This window comes from Nerophis lumbriciformis, linkage group LG23 (genome assembly GCF_033978685.3).
Source record: "Nerophis lumbriciformis linkage group LG23, RoL_Nlum_v2.1, whole genome shotgun sequence".
NCBI classification, from domain to species: domain Eukaryota; kingdom Metazoa; phylum Chordata; class Actinopteri; order Syngnathiformes; family Syngnathidae; genus Nerophis; species Nerophis lumbriciformis.
In genome coordinates, this window is record NC_084570.2 from 20,720,001 (window position 1) to 20,735,900 (window position 15,900).

At 39.0% G+C, this 15,900-nt stretch overlaps 2 protein-coding genes across 2 annotated transcripts in view; one reads left to right on the forward strand and one right to left on the reverse strand.

Moving 5' to 3' along the window:
• mgat5 (alpha-1,6-mannosylglycoprotein 6-beta-N-acetylglucosaminyltransferase) overlaps positions 1-5,128 on the forward strand; it is a 176,882-nt gene extending 171,754 nt beyond the window's left edge. The window contains exon 17 of the mRNA XM_061984969.1: positions 2,632-5,128. Within this exon, the coding sequence (XP_061840953.1) occupies positions 2,632-2,830 (199 nt within the window). The 3' untranslated portion in view covers positions 2,831-5,128. The remainder of the gene's footprint in view (positions 1-2,631) is intronic.
• Positions 5,129-5,359: 231 nt separating this feature from the next.
• LOC133622591 (transmembrane protein 163a) overlaps positions 5,360-15,900 on the reverse strand; it is a 44,941-nt gene continuing 34,400 nt past the window's right edge. The window contains exons 5-8 of the mRNA XM_061985423.2: positions 14,534-14,630; positions 11,195-11,306; positions 10,991-11,132; positions 5,360-6,836 (exon numbers count right to left, since the gene is read on the reverse strand). Coding sequence (XP_061841407.1) covers positions 6,776-6,836; positions 10,991-11,132; positions 11,195-11,306; positions 14,534-14,630 — 412 coding nt within the window. The 3' untranslated portion in view covers positions 5,360-6,775. The remainder of the gene's footprint in view (positions 6,837-10,990; positions 11,133-11,194; positions 11,307-14,533; positions 14,631-15,900) is intronic.

Sequence of the window (15,900 nt, forward strand, 5' to 3'; positions counted from 1 at the left end):
ATCAATTGGCCCATTTTTTTTGTTCGTGAATAGCGTTGCCCTGGTAACACTAAATGTTCCTAATTTAGATTTCTGCCATCTGCGCGAACAAAAGCTTTCCGACGGTAGAACATATGTGGGGGTTCGTTGGCCGGTTTGTCTCGTAGTGGCGGTAAGAGAAACGTGCGGAACAAGAAGTTAAAATAATAATAATAAAAGTTGAAGTATGAGCAATAATAATATAGGCTGCTTGCATTGCAGCAGGCACATAATAAAGTAAAAAAAGACCCCAATTTGATTTGAAATTAGATTAATCACACACTGAAATTGTGATTGATCATGATTAATCACTGTAAATTACTTGCATTATTCAAATACCTACTCAGTGGCCTAGTGGTTAGAGTGTCCGCCCTGAGATCGGTAGGTTGTGAGTTCAAACCCCGGCCGAGTCATACCAAAGACTATAAAAATGGGACCCAGTACCTCCCTGCTTGGCCCTCAGCATCAAGGGTTGGAATTGGGGGGTTAAATCACCAAAAATGATTCCCGGGCACGGCACCGCTGCTGCCCACTGCTCCCCTCACCTCCCAGGGGGTGAACAAGGGGATGGGTCAAATGCAGAGGACAAATTTCACCGCACCTAGTGTGGTGAAATTTGTTAATGTTAAAGATTAAAATTTGTTAAAGGGTAACATTATCACCAGACCTATGTAAGCGTCAATATATACCTTGAGGTTGCAGAAAAAAGACCATATATTTTTTTAACCGATTTCCAAACTCTAAATGGGTGAATTTTGGCGAATTAAACGCCTTTCTAATATTCGCTCTCGGAGCGATGACGTCACAACGTGGCGTCACATCGGGAAGCAATCCGCCATTTTCTCAAACACTGAGTCAAATCAGCTCTGTTATTTTCCGTTTTTTCGACTGTTTTCCGTACCTTGGAGACATCATGCCTCGTCGGTGTGTTGTCGGAGGGTGTAACAACACGAACAGGGACGGATTCAAGTTGCACCAGTGGCCCAAAGATGCGAAAGTGGCAAGAAATTGGACGTTTGTTCCGCACACTTTACCGACGAAAGCTATGCTACGACAGAGATGGCAAGAATGTGTGGATATCCTGCGACACTCAAAGCAGATGCATTTCCAACGATAAAGTCAAAGAAATCTGCCGCCAGACCCCCATTGAATCTGCCGGAGTGTGTGAGCAATTCAGGGACAAAGGACCTCGGTAGCACGGCAAGCAATGGCGGCAGTTTGTTCCCGCAGACGAGCGAGCTAAACCCCCTATCGACCCTAGCTTCCCTGGCCTGCTGACATCAACTCCAAAACTGGACAGATCAGCTTTCAGGAAAAGAGCACAGATGAGGGTATGTCTCCAGAATATATTGATGAAAATTGGGCTGTCTGCACTCTCAAAGTGCATGTTGTTGCCAAATGTATTTCATATGCTGTAAACCTAGTTCATAGTTGTTAGTTTCCTTTAATGCCAAACAAACACATACCAATCGTTAGTTAGAAGGCGATCGCCGAATTCGTCCTCGCTTTCTCCCGTGTCGCTGGCTGTCGTGTCGTTTTCTTCGGTTTCGCTTGCATACGGTTCAAACCGATATGGCTCAATAGCTTCAGTTTCTTCTTCAATTTCGTTTTCGCTACCTGCCTCCACACTACAACCATCCGTTTCAATACATGCGTAATCTGTTGAATCACTTAAGCCGCTGAAATCCGAGTCTGAATCCAAGTTAATGTCGCTATAGCTTGCTGTTCTTTCCGCCATGTTTGTTTGTGTTGGCTTCACTATGTGACGTCACAGGAAAATGGACGGGTGTTTATAACGATGGTTAAAATCAGGCACTTTGAAGCTTTTTTTAGGGATATTGCGTGATGGGTAAAATTTTGAAAAAAATAAGCCACTGGGAACTGATTTTTAATGGTTTTAACCATTCTGAAATTGTGATAATGTTCCCCTTTAAAGTTAAAGATCATTGGTACTTTAACTTTAATAAACATCAAAAACAAACCCCAATTTGTAAAAAGTATTACAATAATTACAAGAAATTACTTGCATAAATAATCTAAATAAAGTGAAAAAATAAGTGTAAAGATCCCAATTAATAAATTTAAAAAATCAGATGAATCACGTTTAAATTGTGATTGATCATGATTAATCACAGTAAATTACTTGCATTATTTAAATAAACATTAAAAAGACCCCAATGTGTAAAAAGTATTAAACTAATCGAAGTAAATTACTTGCATAAATAATCTAAATAAAGTGAAAAAATAAATTAGTAAAGGCCCCTTTTTAAAAAATAAAAATAAAAATTTTGATTAATCACTCATTTAAATTGTGATTGATCATGATTAATCACAGTAAATTACTTGCATAATTGAATTAACCCCCTTTTATTTGGATTACTGCCGCTTGTGCACTAAGTGAACTAATTAGCGAAGTTATTCGCCTTCTGCATGCTGGAACTATTCCTCCAGCAATGTGGCATCAAAATGGCGTCATGTTGGTGAGCACCTGTACACAAGGTTCCTCCCACACAGACAATGTGCAATTTTCACCAATCGTAGGACCCACACCTCAGGACCGCCAATCCGGGTCACGGCACCAATCTGTATGTTAACCCTCTGTGCGTCCCTCAGGTTCGGCGTGGACTGCCAGACGGTGGAATCCAGCGCGGACACGGTGGTCCCGGCCTTCAGCGACATCCGCCGCCATTGCGTCTTCCAGTCCGACTTGCTGCTCTTCAGCTGCGCCGGCGCCCACCAGTCGCTGCGCCGCGTCTGCCCCTGCCGTGACTACATGAAGGGCCAGGTGGCGTTGTGCAAGAACTGCCTATAACGGCGCGGCGCTTTAAAGGCGTGTTGTGGTATTTATTGTTGAGTCGGCACTTCTTCAGGGACGGTCCAGAAGCGGTGGAACAATGCTTGAATCGCCAAAAGGGAGCGCCGTGCGCCACATATCGGCCTGCAGGGGGCGCAGCGAGGCCCTTTCTTCTTTGAGTCGCTCCACACTGGCAGGCGCCCAGAAGGAAATAAACCTTGGCGAGTTTTACACTGGAACAAGTTGTGTGTACAAAGACGTCCTCACAGGACACAAATGTCCACTTGGGGATATTTGGCCAGCGAGGCTTAATTTTTTTTGCTTTCTTTTTTATTCATTCCCAAGATGCAACGTGATTTTAAAAGGAGACATGTTGATGTCAAGGTAGGTAGGGATGGGTACGCTACCGTATTTCAACACCTTTGTTGCAGCCAAGCGCTCGGCGGGGAAACAAGCGTGGTGTAGGGGATGTCGCCGTTTCTCCTTGCCGACAAAGCAAGCATGCCTGATAGACTTCACAATATGCTAGCTCGATGCTAATTTATATTGGATATGCCATTAGCATTAGCCATTTCACATGGCGATATCAACATCTCACAATTTGGCAATGAAAACTACAACATAAATGCACCTTGCAATCAAACAGCTGGTGTGTAACAGGTACAATACTTACAGTATAAACACTTTGCAGGACTCAACCCTTAACGGCAAAGACTAAACACAGTTTGTCTATACTAGTGTGTTGGAATTGCAACTGCATGCAAAATCTACAATGTAATAGTTGCAAATGAGGCATAAGTGTAAGAAAACAGCTCACTGGTAAATAAAACAACTTTAATAATAAACTAAGATTTATAAAAGGTAGCGTCGAGTATCGGCGGTATCGCTTCCCGTATCGGTTCAAATGGTACCCATCCCCAGTGGCAGATACAGTAGGTTTCTAGAAAACACAAAGGTCTTTGCTTGGTCTCGTTAATGTAGCGGCAGGATTGTGGTTGTTCTTTAGTTTCTGTTCTGTCATCTTCTCAGCCTAGAAAACTGTCAAATTGTTGTTAATATCATGATGTCACGTGACCATCAGGTGACTAAGTGCTGAGTCGTCATGGCAACGCGTCAGAAATAATTATGTTTGCCTCTCAATTTAGCGGCAATCAAAACAAAAGTCCAGGATTTTGTGTGGGGAGGAAATGCATTTCATTTGTATTTAAATAACAAAAATAGTAACACTGTATATTGTTTGTTTTTTGTAATTTATTTTGTATACAAAGGTGTATGGCTTTGTTTTCTGTTATCTTTATTTATAAGAGGTATGTCTTTTATTTATGGAGAGTAATTTAAAAAGAACGAGTACATATCATATAAGAATGACCACCAGGGGGAGGCATTGTATTCTTCTAACGGCTTGAGCAGTAAAATGGAGGCACTGAAAGTTCAATCAGTAGAAAATATATATACATATATATGTGTATATATATATACACATATATACATATATACACACACATATATACATACATACATATGTATACATATATATATATATACATATATACACACACATATATATATATATATATATACACACATATATATATATATATATATATATATATATAAAATTAGTGAAGTTGTACCTTACTCTTGTGATTGTGATGAAAGTTTGACTTGGTTTTTGTTTTTTAAAGCAGACGCTGACGAGAAAAGTGCCTCATTTTACTGCAACAGTCAGCAGTTTTCTACATGGCCTCTGATGAAGACTGTTTTGTTTTCCTTTTAAAAAGCATGAGGTGCCTTTTTGATCATTCTGTTTGGCCAACTTCTAAACTTGGATGAGTGTATTGAACGATTGCATCAGTGTGGCGGATCAATGAAAGGATGAAATTCATCACTTCTTCTGTTTCCTGCTTAGTTGTCCAACTAGTCATCATCTAGTTAGTTCTGGCTGCTAGTAAGTGGTTGACTAGCCTGTACACTTCATGGTCCCTGATGTCCTGTGCTTGTTCAAAGTGTAAGCAGACAACAAACAACAAACCTTATCATTCATTGAGTTGCCTTATTTACCTTTCATGTCTTTGCACGTCCATCTTGTTTGTCCATGTGTATTTCCCACAGTGGCTTAAACATTTCTCGCCTGTTGGGAGCGCAAACATCACTTCTTTAATTAGACTTCACATGGAGGTTTAAATGGGAAACCATTGAATAAAACTCTAAATGATTACTTAAATGTGTCATTAATTAACTATAATTACTATTAAATACATGAATGTGTATTTTGTTAATTCAAAGCAACAGTATTTTTTATAGGTAATTATTAATTTGATTAATTGACGATATATAAAATTAACAGATTTAATTATTTAGTTTATTATAATTATGTTACAGTTCACTATTTAAAATTTTGACAATTATGTTATAATTTATTTAAATCATGATTTAAATATTTCATGTTGTAACTTGATTTATTAAATTATTGCATGCTTTATTAATTAAATTGTTTTAATATTTCATGATTTATTTAAATATTTTGTAATTGAATTATTTGTTTTAATTATGTCAGGATTTATTGATTTATTTTTTTTTAGATTTCAGGATTTTATTATTTCACCGTGCAATTGTTTGGTGATTTGATTTATTTAAATATTTTATTATTTCATGATTGAACGTTTTAATGATTTCATGATTTCTTAATTTATATAAATATTTTGTGATTTAATCATTTCATTATTAAATTTGTATTTAATGTTTATTATTTCAGGATTTAATTATTACATTATTTATTTAAATATTTTCTTAATGATTTAATGGTTTCATGCTCCAATGAACCATTTCATGAAGGCGTGTGTCAGTGAGCCGGGCCAACAGGACTGATTGCTTTGGTCTGAAGTCTGTGACTTTAATAATAATTAATCAAATGCATAAAGTGATTTTTCATTAAAAGAATCAATGACATATTTAATAACACGTATTTAATTCCAATTATAATTAACACATTTAATGAATGATTTAAAGATGTATTTTATGTCCTTTCATTTGAGGAAGCAGCAGCTGATAGCAATTAGCATATGTGCAGCATGATGTTGTGTATCTCCTTGAAATTACCCATCGTGAAGTGAATTATATTTATATAGCGCTTTTCTCTAATGACTCAAAGCGCTTTTACATAGTGAAACCCAATATCTAAGTTACATTTAAACCAGTGTGGGTGGCACTGGGAGCAGGTGGGTAAAGTGTCTTGCCCAAGGACACAACGGCAGTGACTAGGATGGCGGAAGCGGGGATCGAACCTGGAACCCTCAAGTTGCTGGCACGGCCACTCTACCAACCGAGCTATACCGCCCCAACTTTATCATTTGTACAAAAATGATCTACAAACTTTTTTTTTTTTTTTTGTCAAACCAACGCAAGCATTTAGTTGTCAGTGCCAAATAGAATCCTCAATGACAATAAAAGCGTCAATGAATAAGAGGGTTACGATTTTATTTTGAAATACACCCTTTTTTTCCCGGCGTTCGACACGAGTTATGTCCGCAGCACACAAACCATCTTAGTGTCAAGCAGGAAGTGTGCTTGCAGAAGGAGACAAAGTTGTAACGACGTAGTTATGACGATTTCAAAGACAACACAAACATTCACCTTGCACTTCCACTAGCGGCCAGCAGGCGGCGCATGTGCCTAATGACCGTAAAGCTACTGTTGCTTGCACCACAGTACAGTGAAACACTACAGTACGTGTCCAGGATCCACACGGGCCTCCTGGAATGTTGACTAAGAATGATGTGAAGAACGTTGCGAGTCCAAAGCTGCGACTCAGCAACTTTTACTTACAGGTTTCAGTCTCCCGGTCTTAATAAAATGTGGATGGATCTGCCTGCTGGAGTCAACGCCCTCCATGCGTTACAGGATGTTGTATACAGTCTCACAGGAAGAGCCCACCTCGCCAGCGTCTTCTCGGGCCGCTGAGCGTTACTCAAAGCGCTCGTAGTTCCTGGTTTGTCTCACTCGGGGGATCATGTCCGCCAGCAGCCTGGGAACAGGAAATAAAGGAAAGGAGTGGAGGGTTGGCGACACCTAGTGGTCACAGTGCATTCACACACGCCTCGGTTTGCGTCCTTCTCAAGTCGGCTACCAACACTTTTGCATTCATTTTGCGTGCTGCTTGAAGCCATCGTAGGCTGCCCTTTGGATGACATCACTTCCTGTACAGAGCTTAGAGGCTAGCAAAAAGATCAGATCACTTTGTGTGAGCAGAAACGCTTTAAAAGTGTCCAAACTCCCAAAGTCTTGCTGTATCGCTTCTGGTTGCTCGGCAACCACTGAGCTAGCCTTTTACGCAGTTAGCCTTTGGCTTGCGGCCCCTTCAGTTCGAGGATTTTATCAGCGAAGGATGAGATGAAGTAGTCTTGTGATTTTTTTCCCACACATACATACATACATACATATATATATACAAAACCCAAAACCAGTGAAGTTGGCACGTTGTGTAAATGGTAAATAAAAACAGAATACAATGATTTGCAAATCCTTTTCAACTTATATTCAATTGAATAGACTGCAAAGACAAGATACTTAATGTTCCAACTGGAAAACGTTTTTTTTTTTTGCAAATAATCATTAACTTAGACTCAGGGGCATTTTTACCACTGTGTTGCATGGCCTTTCCTTTTAACAACACTCAGTAAACATTTGGGAACTGAGGAGACACATTTTTGAAGATTTTCAGGTGGAATTTTTTCCCATTCTTGCTTGATGTACAGCTTAAGTTGTTCAACAGTCCGGGGGTCTCCGTTGTGGTATTTTAGGCTCCATATTGCGCCACACATTTTCAATGGGAGACAGGTCTGGACTACAGGCAGGCCAGTTTAGTACCTGCACTCTTTTACTATGAAGCCACTCTGTTGTAACACATGGCTTAGCATTGTCTTGCTGAAATAAGCAGGGGCGTCCATGATAACGTTGCTTGCATGGCAACATATGTTGCTCCAAAACCTGTATGTATCTTTCAGCATTAATGGCGCCTTCACAGATGTGTAAGTTACCCATGCCTTGGGCACTAATACAATGGCTTTTGAACTTTGTGCCAAGAACAAACCGGATGGTTCTTTTCCTCTTTGTTCCGGAGGACACAACGTCCAGTTTCCAAAAACAATTTGAAATGTGGACTCGTCTGACCACAGAACACTTTTCCACTTTGCATCTGTCCAACTTATATGGGCTCGGGTGTTTCTGGGTGTTGTTGATAAATGGCTTTGCAAAGTCGAGTTTTAACTTGCACTTACAGATGTAGCGACGAACTGTAGTTACTGACAGTGGTTTTCTGAACTGTTCCTGAGCCCATGTGATATCCTTTACACATTGATGTTGCTTTTTGATGCAGTAGCACCTGAGGGATCAAAGGTCACGTGCATTCAACGTTGGTTTTCAGCCTTGCTGCTTACGTGCAGTGATTTCTCCAGATTCTCTGAACCTTTTGATGATATTACAGACAGTAGATGGTGAAATCCCTAAATTCCTTGCAATAGCTGGTTGAGAAATGTTGTTCTTAAACTGTTCGACAATTTGCTCGCGCATTTGTTCACAAAGTGGTGACCCTCGCCCCATCCTTGTTTGTGAATGACTGAGCATTTCATGGAAGCTGCTTTTATACCCAATCATGGCACCCACTTGTTCCCAATTATCTGTTCACCTGTGGGATGTTCCAAAAAAGTGTATAATGAGCATTCCTCAACTTTCTCAGTCTTTTTTGAAACATGTTGCATGCATCAAATTCCAAATGAGCTAATATTTGCAAAAAAAAACGTTTTCCAGTTCGAATGTTAAGTATCTTGACTTTGCAGTCTGTTCAATTGAATATAGGTTCAGAATCAACAATGCGGGCGTCTGTGCACTGTAAGTGAACGGGAACATACAGTTGATCGATAATTGTGATAGCCAATCAGATCACAAGTTGTTGTCAGTAAGGCCTTTAAGCTGGCCTAAGGTTGAACATGACATTTACGCGTCCTGTGATTGGATACTGACTGGTTTGAGCCGTGGCGGTGCTATGCAGATCAGCAGAGCCACACCCGGGACCGTTAGCGGATGAATTTGACAACACATACAGTTGATAGACAGTTGCGATAGCCAATCAGATCACAAGTTGTTGACAGTAGCCTATCTAGGTAGCATGATGTTAACGAGACTGTGATTGGATACTCACTTGTCATTCCAAAGTGAGTATCCAATCACAAGTTGCAATTTACTGAAGCAGGAAGTGTTGCACCGTAGCCATACCAAGATAGCAGTGAAATCACAGATACTCACTTTAACCCACAAAGAAGGAGAACAAAACGTTGATTAGGTGGCAGATATATATTTGCAAGGCCATTTTCAAGAAGGATATTTAAAGGGAAACTACATCTTGTGAGACCATGTCGGCCAACCCCGGAAGCTAGCTCAAATGAAATGGGGAAATGCCCGCCACTTCCACTCGAATTAACCGACTACGAGCGGTACCACTGGCTTATACGGCGTCGAATGGGTGCTACAAATTGTGAGTTCAAATATTTTATTTCTTTATTTTTTCTCGTTTAATAAGTTTTTTGCAATTTTAAATTTGACAGTAACACATAAGATATGTTTTAATTGCTGATGCGGGTTTATTGATTTTTAAATGTGCCAGTAAATAACCCGTTTTGTACACTGTTGATGTGCTCCAATGCGCAGTAGTGCGTAAATGTGTTTCTGTATAATATTTCTCCAGCAATGGTCATGTGGGGACATAAATGATGGTATTTTGAGAGGTAATCATTGAAGTCGGACATCACTGAAGGCCTAGGTGGGAAACGCAGAGCCCGCCACTGCATTTACCCCCTGCACATTAAGAGCATTAGTGAACTGTTGAGAGCACTAATAGCACTATTTTTTGTTGGTAAATAGAATAGACTTATATTCTAATATAATGACAATAATGTCATTATATTTGCATATAACGAGATTAAGGACTCCAACTTAAGGTGCGGTAGTGGGAACAAATATGGGATACAAATAAACTACACAAGAAGTAATAAAGATAAAATTAAGAATTGAAATAAATAGACTACTATCCAATAAAAATAATAAGCAATCCTGTACAATATACAATATACTGTACAATATACAGAACAAGACAAGAGTACCGGAGTGATAACAATCAGTGTCGGATGTATTGCACTCGAAGGGTAATATTGCACAGTAGGGTATTAGGGTAGGATATTGTATAGGGGTGAATTATTTATTATAAGTTAGAGTTCAAGATGGTGACAGCTCTGGGAAAGAAGCTGTCTCTGGGCCTGTTTGTTCTGGCTCTGATGCACCTGTAGCGCATGTCCGATGGTAGCAGGTCGAACAGGTGGAAGCCAGGGTGTGTGATGTTTTTTGCTCTGTTGAGGCAACGGGAGTAGTGTAAATCCTTCAGGGAGGGGAGGGGGCAGCCGATGATTTTTTGTGCAGACTTTATGACCCTCTGAATTGCCTTTTTGTCTGCTTCAGTGCAGCTGGCGTACCACACTGTTATGCAGTACGTCAGCAGGCTCTCAACAGCCGAGCGATAGAAGGTCACCATCAGCTGCCTCTCCAGTCTGTTCTTCCTCAGACAATGAGAGGTTATCATCTCACTCCAATATCTCCAACATTTAAATGCTGCCTCTTTAGTTAAAGATGTGCTCTTAATTGTCTTACCCTGGATAAATAAAGTTTGTATACATTTATAAATTCATGTTAACTCGGAGGAAAATGTTTGTATACTACATTACCCAGAAGGCTTAGCACTGTAGACAAGAACAAGAAGTAGATCTGAGCTAGGCGGGCGGACGACGATAAAGAGTTTATGTATTGTTACACTTTGGTGTCGTCTGCACAAGAAACAAACGTAAGTTTTGATTAGACAGTTGACGCGGGCGTTTGAGACACATTTGATTTGCCGGACACATTTGATTTGCTGGAATTAGATAAAGTTACGCAAACCCCGCGCATATTTCACAGGGACTGGTTGATTTTCCGTGACTGCGACATCACAAATACCAGTAGAGACTGATCAACAAAATAACTGTAACGTTTGAAAATCATTCAATGATATCAAAAGGGATCGGCATCTCAATAATAGCCTTACATTTACTTGGTATCAAAGCGGTGCCAAAAATGTCCGTATCGTCCAGCACTCACTTGACTCCATAGGCGAGGATGATGAGGCCAATGAGGACACCTACTGTCCCGTCCAGGTACCACACGTTGGGCTCGTGCTTGAACACCTCGGCGCTGACCAGGATGGAGAAGCCCATCACGCCGCCCACCAGCGAGTTGAACCCTTCGAAGACAAACGCACAGCTGATGCACATCGCTGCGGTCATATTCAAGTCTACGGCGTACCGTCCGTGATGAGGGCCCGACTCGTGAGCACCTTGCCCAGCATGAACTTGATCACGCACAGGATGCTGCACACCAAGCCGCTGACGATGGACACGCTGAACAGGAAGTCGTCCTTGCAAACGACAAAGAGAAGCGTCTTGAGAGATATTAATAGAAACATTTGAAATATACATTTATTTGCGTGAGGAAGCACATGTAAAATGTCAATTAACGCTTCTTATATCATTTTACCATTTTCATATTCCTAGCCTCTTCCTGCTCCGTCACTGATAAGAATATAACGGCAAATTTATAGACATTTTCACTGTGAATATATGCTAACGCTAGCTTATGTGTTTGACTCGCATAACAAACATAAACACATTGTGAGAAATTGTTTGTCCAAATATCAAACATTTCTCCAATGAATACCTTTTTTAAATGTGTAGGCATTCAATTATTAAATATATACCAAGGCTGCAATAAAAAAAATTAAAAAACAATTAGTAAAAAAATAAATTAATACAATAATAATGAATAAACACAATTTAATAAATATATCAATACAATTAAAAAAATAACAAATAAATAAACCAAATTTAAAAAAATAAATACAATTTAAAAAAAATAGTGAATAAATAAATAACTTTTTTTAATAAATATAAAAGGCTACACAATTTGCAACATGTTTATATTGAAGTTACAGAATGTGCTTCATTCTTTATCATTTAATAATATCAATGACTGCTATAATCCATAATCATACTTTGCCTTTTTGTTGGCAACTTTGCTCTTATTTTTATGTATCACCTGGATTTAGGCAAAAATCAGGTTTTATTTGTTACTTATATTTTAATAGTTTTTTTTTTTACACTTTTGAGTGTGTACATGTTGACAGTACAAATTGAATGTTGATGATGTACATTTAAAAAAATATTAAAGGTTAAAGAAAGCAGAAAAATCTTTATTTCAAAGAATTTTCCCAAAAATACGTTTTAAGGCTATACAGTCGCCCCTTGTTTATCGCTGTTAATTGGTTCCGGACATGACCATGATAAATACATTTCCGCAAAGTAGGAAATATTATTAAAAAATCAAATGTGAGCATAAACGACCTTTAAATATTTATTTTTTTTACATTATGATCTCCCTCTAGACATGAATTACATTTCTTTAGTCACACTTACTTTTTTAATCCAATATAGTAACGCTGCTTGACACTTAGAGCTGTTCATTGAGCCATTTTTATGCTTGAAAATACATCATTTAGAACAAAAAAAAGTGTAGAAAACGTTCTAAAATAATTACAAATCTGCAATGTGGAGAAGGGTCGTCACCTGAATTTTTCTCGCCAACTGAAGCATGATAATAATAAATACATTCAAAAAAAAATTCAATTAACATTTTAATAAAAATAGAACAAAAGTTATTTCAATAAATGACTTTCTAAACAATAACGCTGGTAGGCTAAATAATACAGCTATAAAGTTAATGGAGACAGATTTCTATTTGCATACATTTAATATAGGAAAAGTGTTGTTTTCAAGGTCCAATGTTTGATTGTAAGTCATTCTCAGTGTGAACAAGGAGGCTGAAGATGGAGACCTTTTGCTCATCAAAATTCAAACCTTGAAGCTTGGTTTGGCATTTGAGCCCCAGGGAGTCGGAAAGACAGATTTTGTGACAAGGAAAGGCAGCATAGAATGTGAATTATGCTTGACATTTACTTTTGACACTTTAAAATCCTTCTGCAGAGTTGAAAAAAAAACTGTTGTCTTTTGTTTGGCTTAATGTTGTTGTTTTTTTACATAAAAATACGCAATAGTAGTTCACTTTCCATACGCCCCACTTTTTGTACACCGTAAATTCCGGACTATAAGCCGTTTCTTTTTTCCTACACTTTGAATCCTGCAGCTAATTAAACGGTGCAGCTAATTTGTTGATTTTTCTTCGCTGATGACCGTAACGCAAATAGTTTTCATAAAACACATGCAAAGACACTTAAATAGTGTGTCATTGTTTGTGCCATGGCACCATCTTTTGGACCAGTTCGCTCACTGCAGGTGCTGCTGGGTGAATGCCTACAAGTGTTTCCTGCCGTTTAAAGCTTTGAACCGGAAGTACGAATGCCGTTCAGTCTTCTAGTCGTCCATAGCGTTACTACTCGTATGTATTCTTCAATCATCACTCCAAGCAACGTTTGTAAGTTTTACAATATAAGTAAAACATTTCATACTTATTAAACCGTCCCTTATGTGATGTTTGATCGTAATATAATGGAGCTAGCGTCGTTAGCATGAGCTAATATGCTAACACTTTTAAGAATCCCTGTGTTAGTATTATTAACTTACAATTGCATTCTTTTTGTATTGTTTTAGTTTCACAAATTCCTCGGTAAATTCACCAAAACGTCACTGTGGAGTTATTGAGTCTGTTTGGAAACAATTAGAGTAAGTAAATAAACATTTACAAAATCTGTGCACGTAAATAACTAATTTCACAACGTATATATCTGCGGCTAATACATGGAAAAATAGGTTTTTCTTCTAAAATTTCGTTGATGAGGCTTATACACCGGTGCGCTCTGTAGTCGGGAAAATACGCTATGCTAAATTTTCTTTTATATATATTTAACATTGTGTAAAACTATAATTATTCTCTGTAAAATGTGTTTTGTGTTGATATTTTTGGTTGTCTGGAACATTTGACATGATTTCCTATGGGAAACATTGCTGTGTTTTTTTGTACGATTTGGTTTTTGTGGGAACATTTGGAACAGGTTCCAATCAAAACCCGAGGTGTCACTTAATAAATAAATGGGAGGAGCTAATCTTTTTGCGCACTCATTCAACCGAAAAAGTACGATTCTGTGCCTTGCGAATGTAAAGCGATAATTGCCTCGTCGACGCTACTCTCTCGCTTCCGCTGCAGAGACGAACATTACCTGGCAACCGGGTGGAAAAGTTATTTAAGGACGTGTGAATTCTTGGGAGTCTTGACACCTTGTCCTTTGTGACATTCTTCACCTGCCGCCAACGACGCCAGCACTTAAAGTGACACAATTATTTGCTCATTAGTTATTTCCTTTGTCGCGTTTCCATGCTGGCCTCCAGGAACGACTGTCCTCCGCTGCAGCCAACTGCTCCAATTTACCCAGCTCGTAAAATACGGAGTTAAAAATAGACAGAAACCCAACAGTTTGTGTTTGCCAACTTCAAAAGATAACATAATCTGCAGCGTATGGTGGGCTCTCCACTCTAAAGCCCTCCTCCATCACCAGTTCAGCATTAAATTCTGACCCCGTCACATGCGGATAAGATCTAAAGTAGCGGCTGCTCGTGATGCAATGTCCGCTCTTACCACTTCAGGCAGCAGCTTGGTGGCCAGGTCGTGGATGGCCTTACCCAGAATGCACATGGATGATAGGATGAAAATCACGCCCAGGATAATGCAGGCTCTGTTGTGGGAAAGGATGGACATTATTAATTGTAGTACGTGTTCTCCAGAGCATAACAATACTAAACTCTAATCCAATCCAATCCAATCCACTTTATTTATATAGCACATTTAAACAACAAAATGTTTCCAAAGTGCTGCACAACAATATTAAACACAATTAAAAACAATATAAAATAAATGTGATTAAAAACAATTTCAAAGGGTAAAACCAATTAAAACAGTAAATAGAAAGCAAAAAGCAAAATTTTAAAAACACAGAGGACAACAGAGGACCACACAACTCACATAGTGTTAAAAGCCAGAGAATAAAAGTGGGTCTTAAAACGAGACTTAAAACACTCCACTGTGGGAGCAGTTCGAACATGGAGGGGCAGAGTGTTCCAGAGCTTAGGGCCGACCACAGAGAAGGCCCTGTCTCCCCTGGTTTTAAGTCTCGTCTTGGACACCACGAGCTGGAGCTGGCTCTCGGACCTCAGAGCGCGCGCAGGATTGTAAGTTTGGATGAGGTCCGAGATATACTGAGGTGCCAGTCCATGTAAAGCTTTAAAAACAAACAGCAAGGTTTTAAAATCAATTCTAAAATGAACAGGGAGCCAGTGCAAACTCTCAAGGATTGGGGTTATATGCTGGCGTCTCCTGGCCCCTGTTAAAAGTCGTGCTGCCGCATTCTGGACTAACTGCAACCGGGAGAGAGCTTTTTGGCTAATGCCAGCATAAAGTGCATTGCAGTAGTCCAGGCGACTTGAAATAAAAGCATGCACGACTTGTTCAAAAAGGTTAAAAGATAAAAACGGTTTTACCTTTGCTAAAAGACGAAGATGATAAAAACACGATTTTAAAACGCCATTGACTTGTTTGTCAAGTTTAAAATCGCTGTCTCTAGTGGGCAGTAAGCATCCAAAGCAACAGAATAGTACTTAGTAAAAGTACTAGGGATGGGTATCTTTGACATTACTTATATTCTAGTTCATGTAGTAATTAATGGTATATATTTTCAATAATAAAAAAAAAATTTATATATTGAACATTTAACTGTGAGCTGATAATAACTGTGCTTTTCAGATGTTATATCTTGTTTTCTTACAAGGCTGACTCTTATTTGCAAGTATTATACAGTGTAGTAGACTCTGCGTGCAGTTGCAATTCCATGGCGTTAGATGGCAGTAGTGTAGAGGCTACGATGTGTTGCTTTAAAAGTGAATGTGACTAGGGATAGGTACTGTTCACATTTGAACCGATATGGTACCAATCGATGCCGGTACTCAACG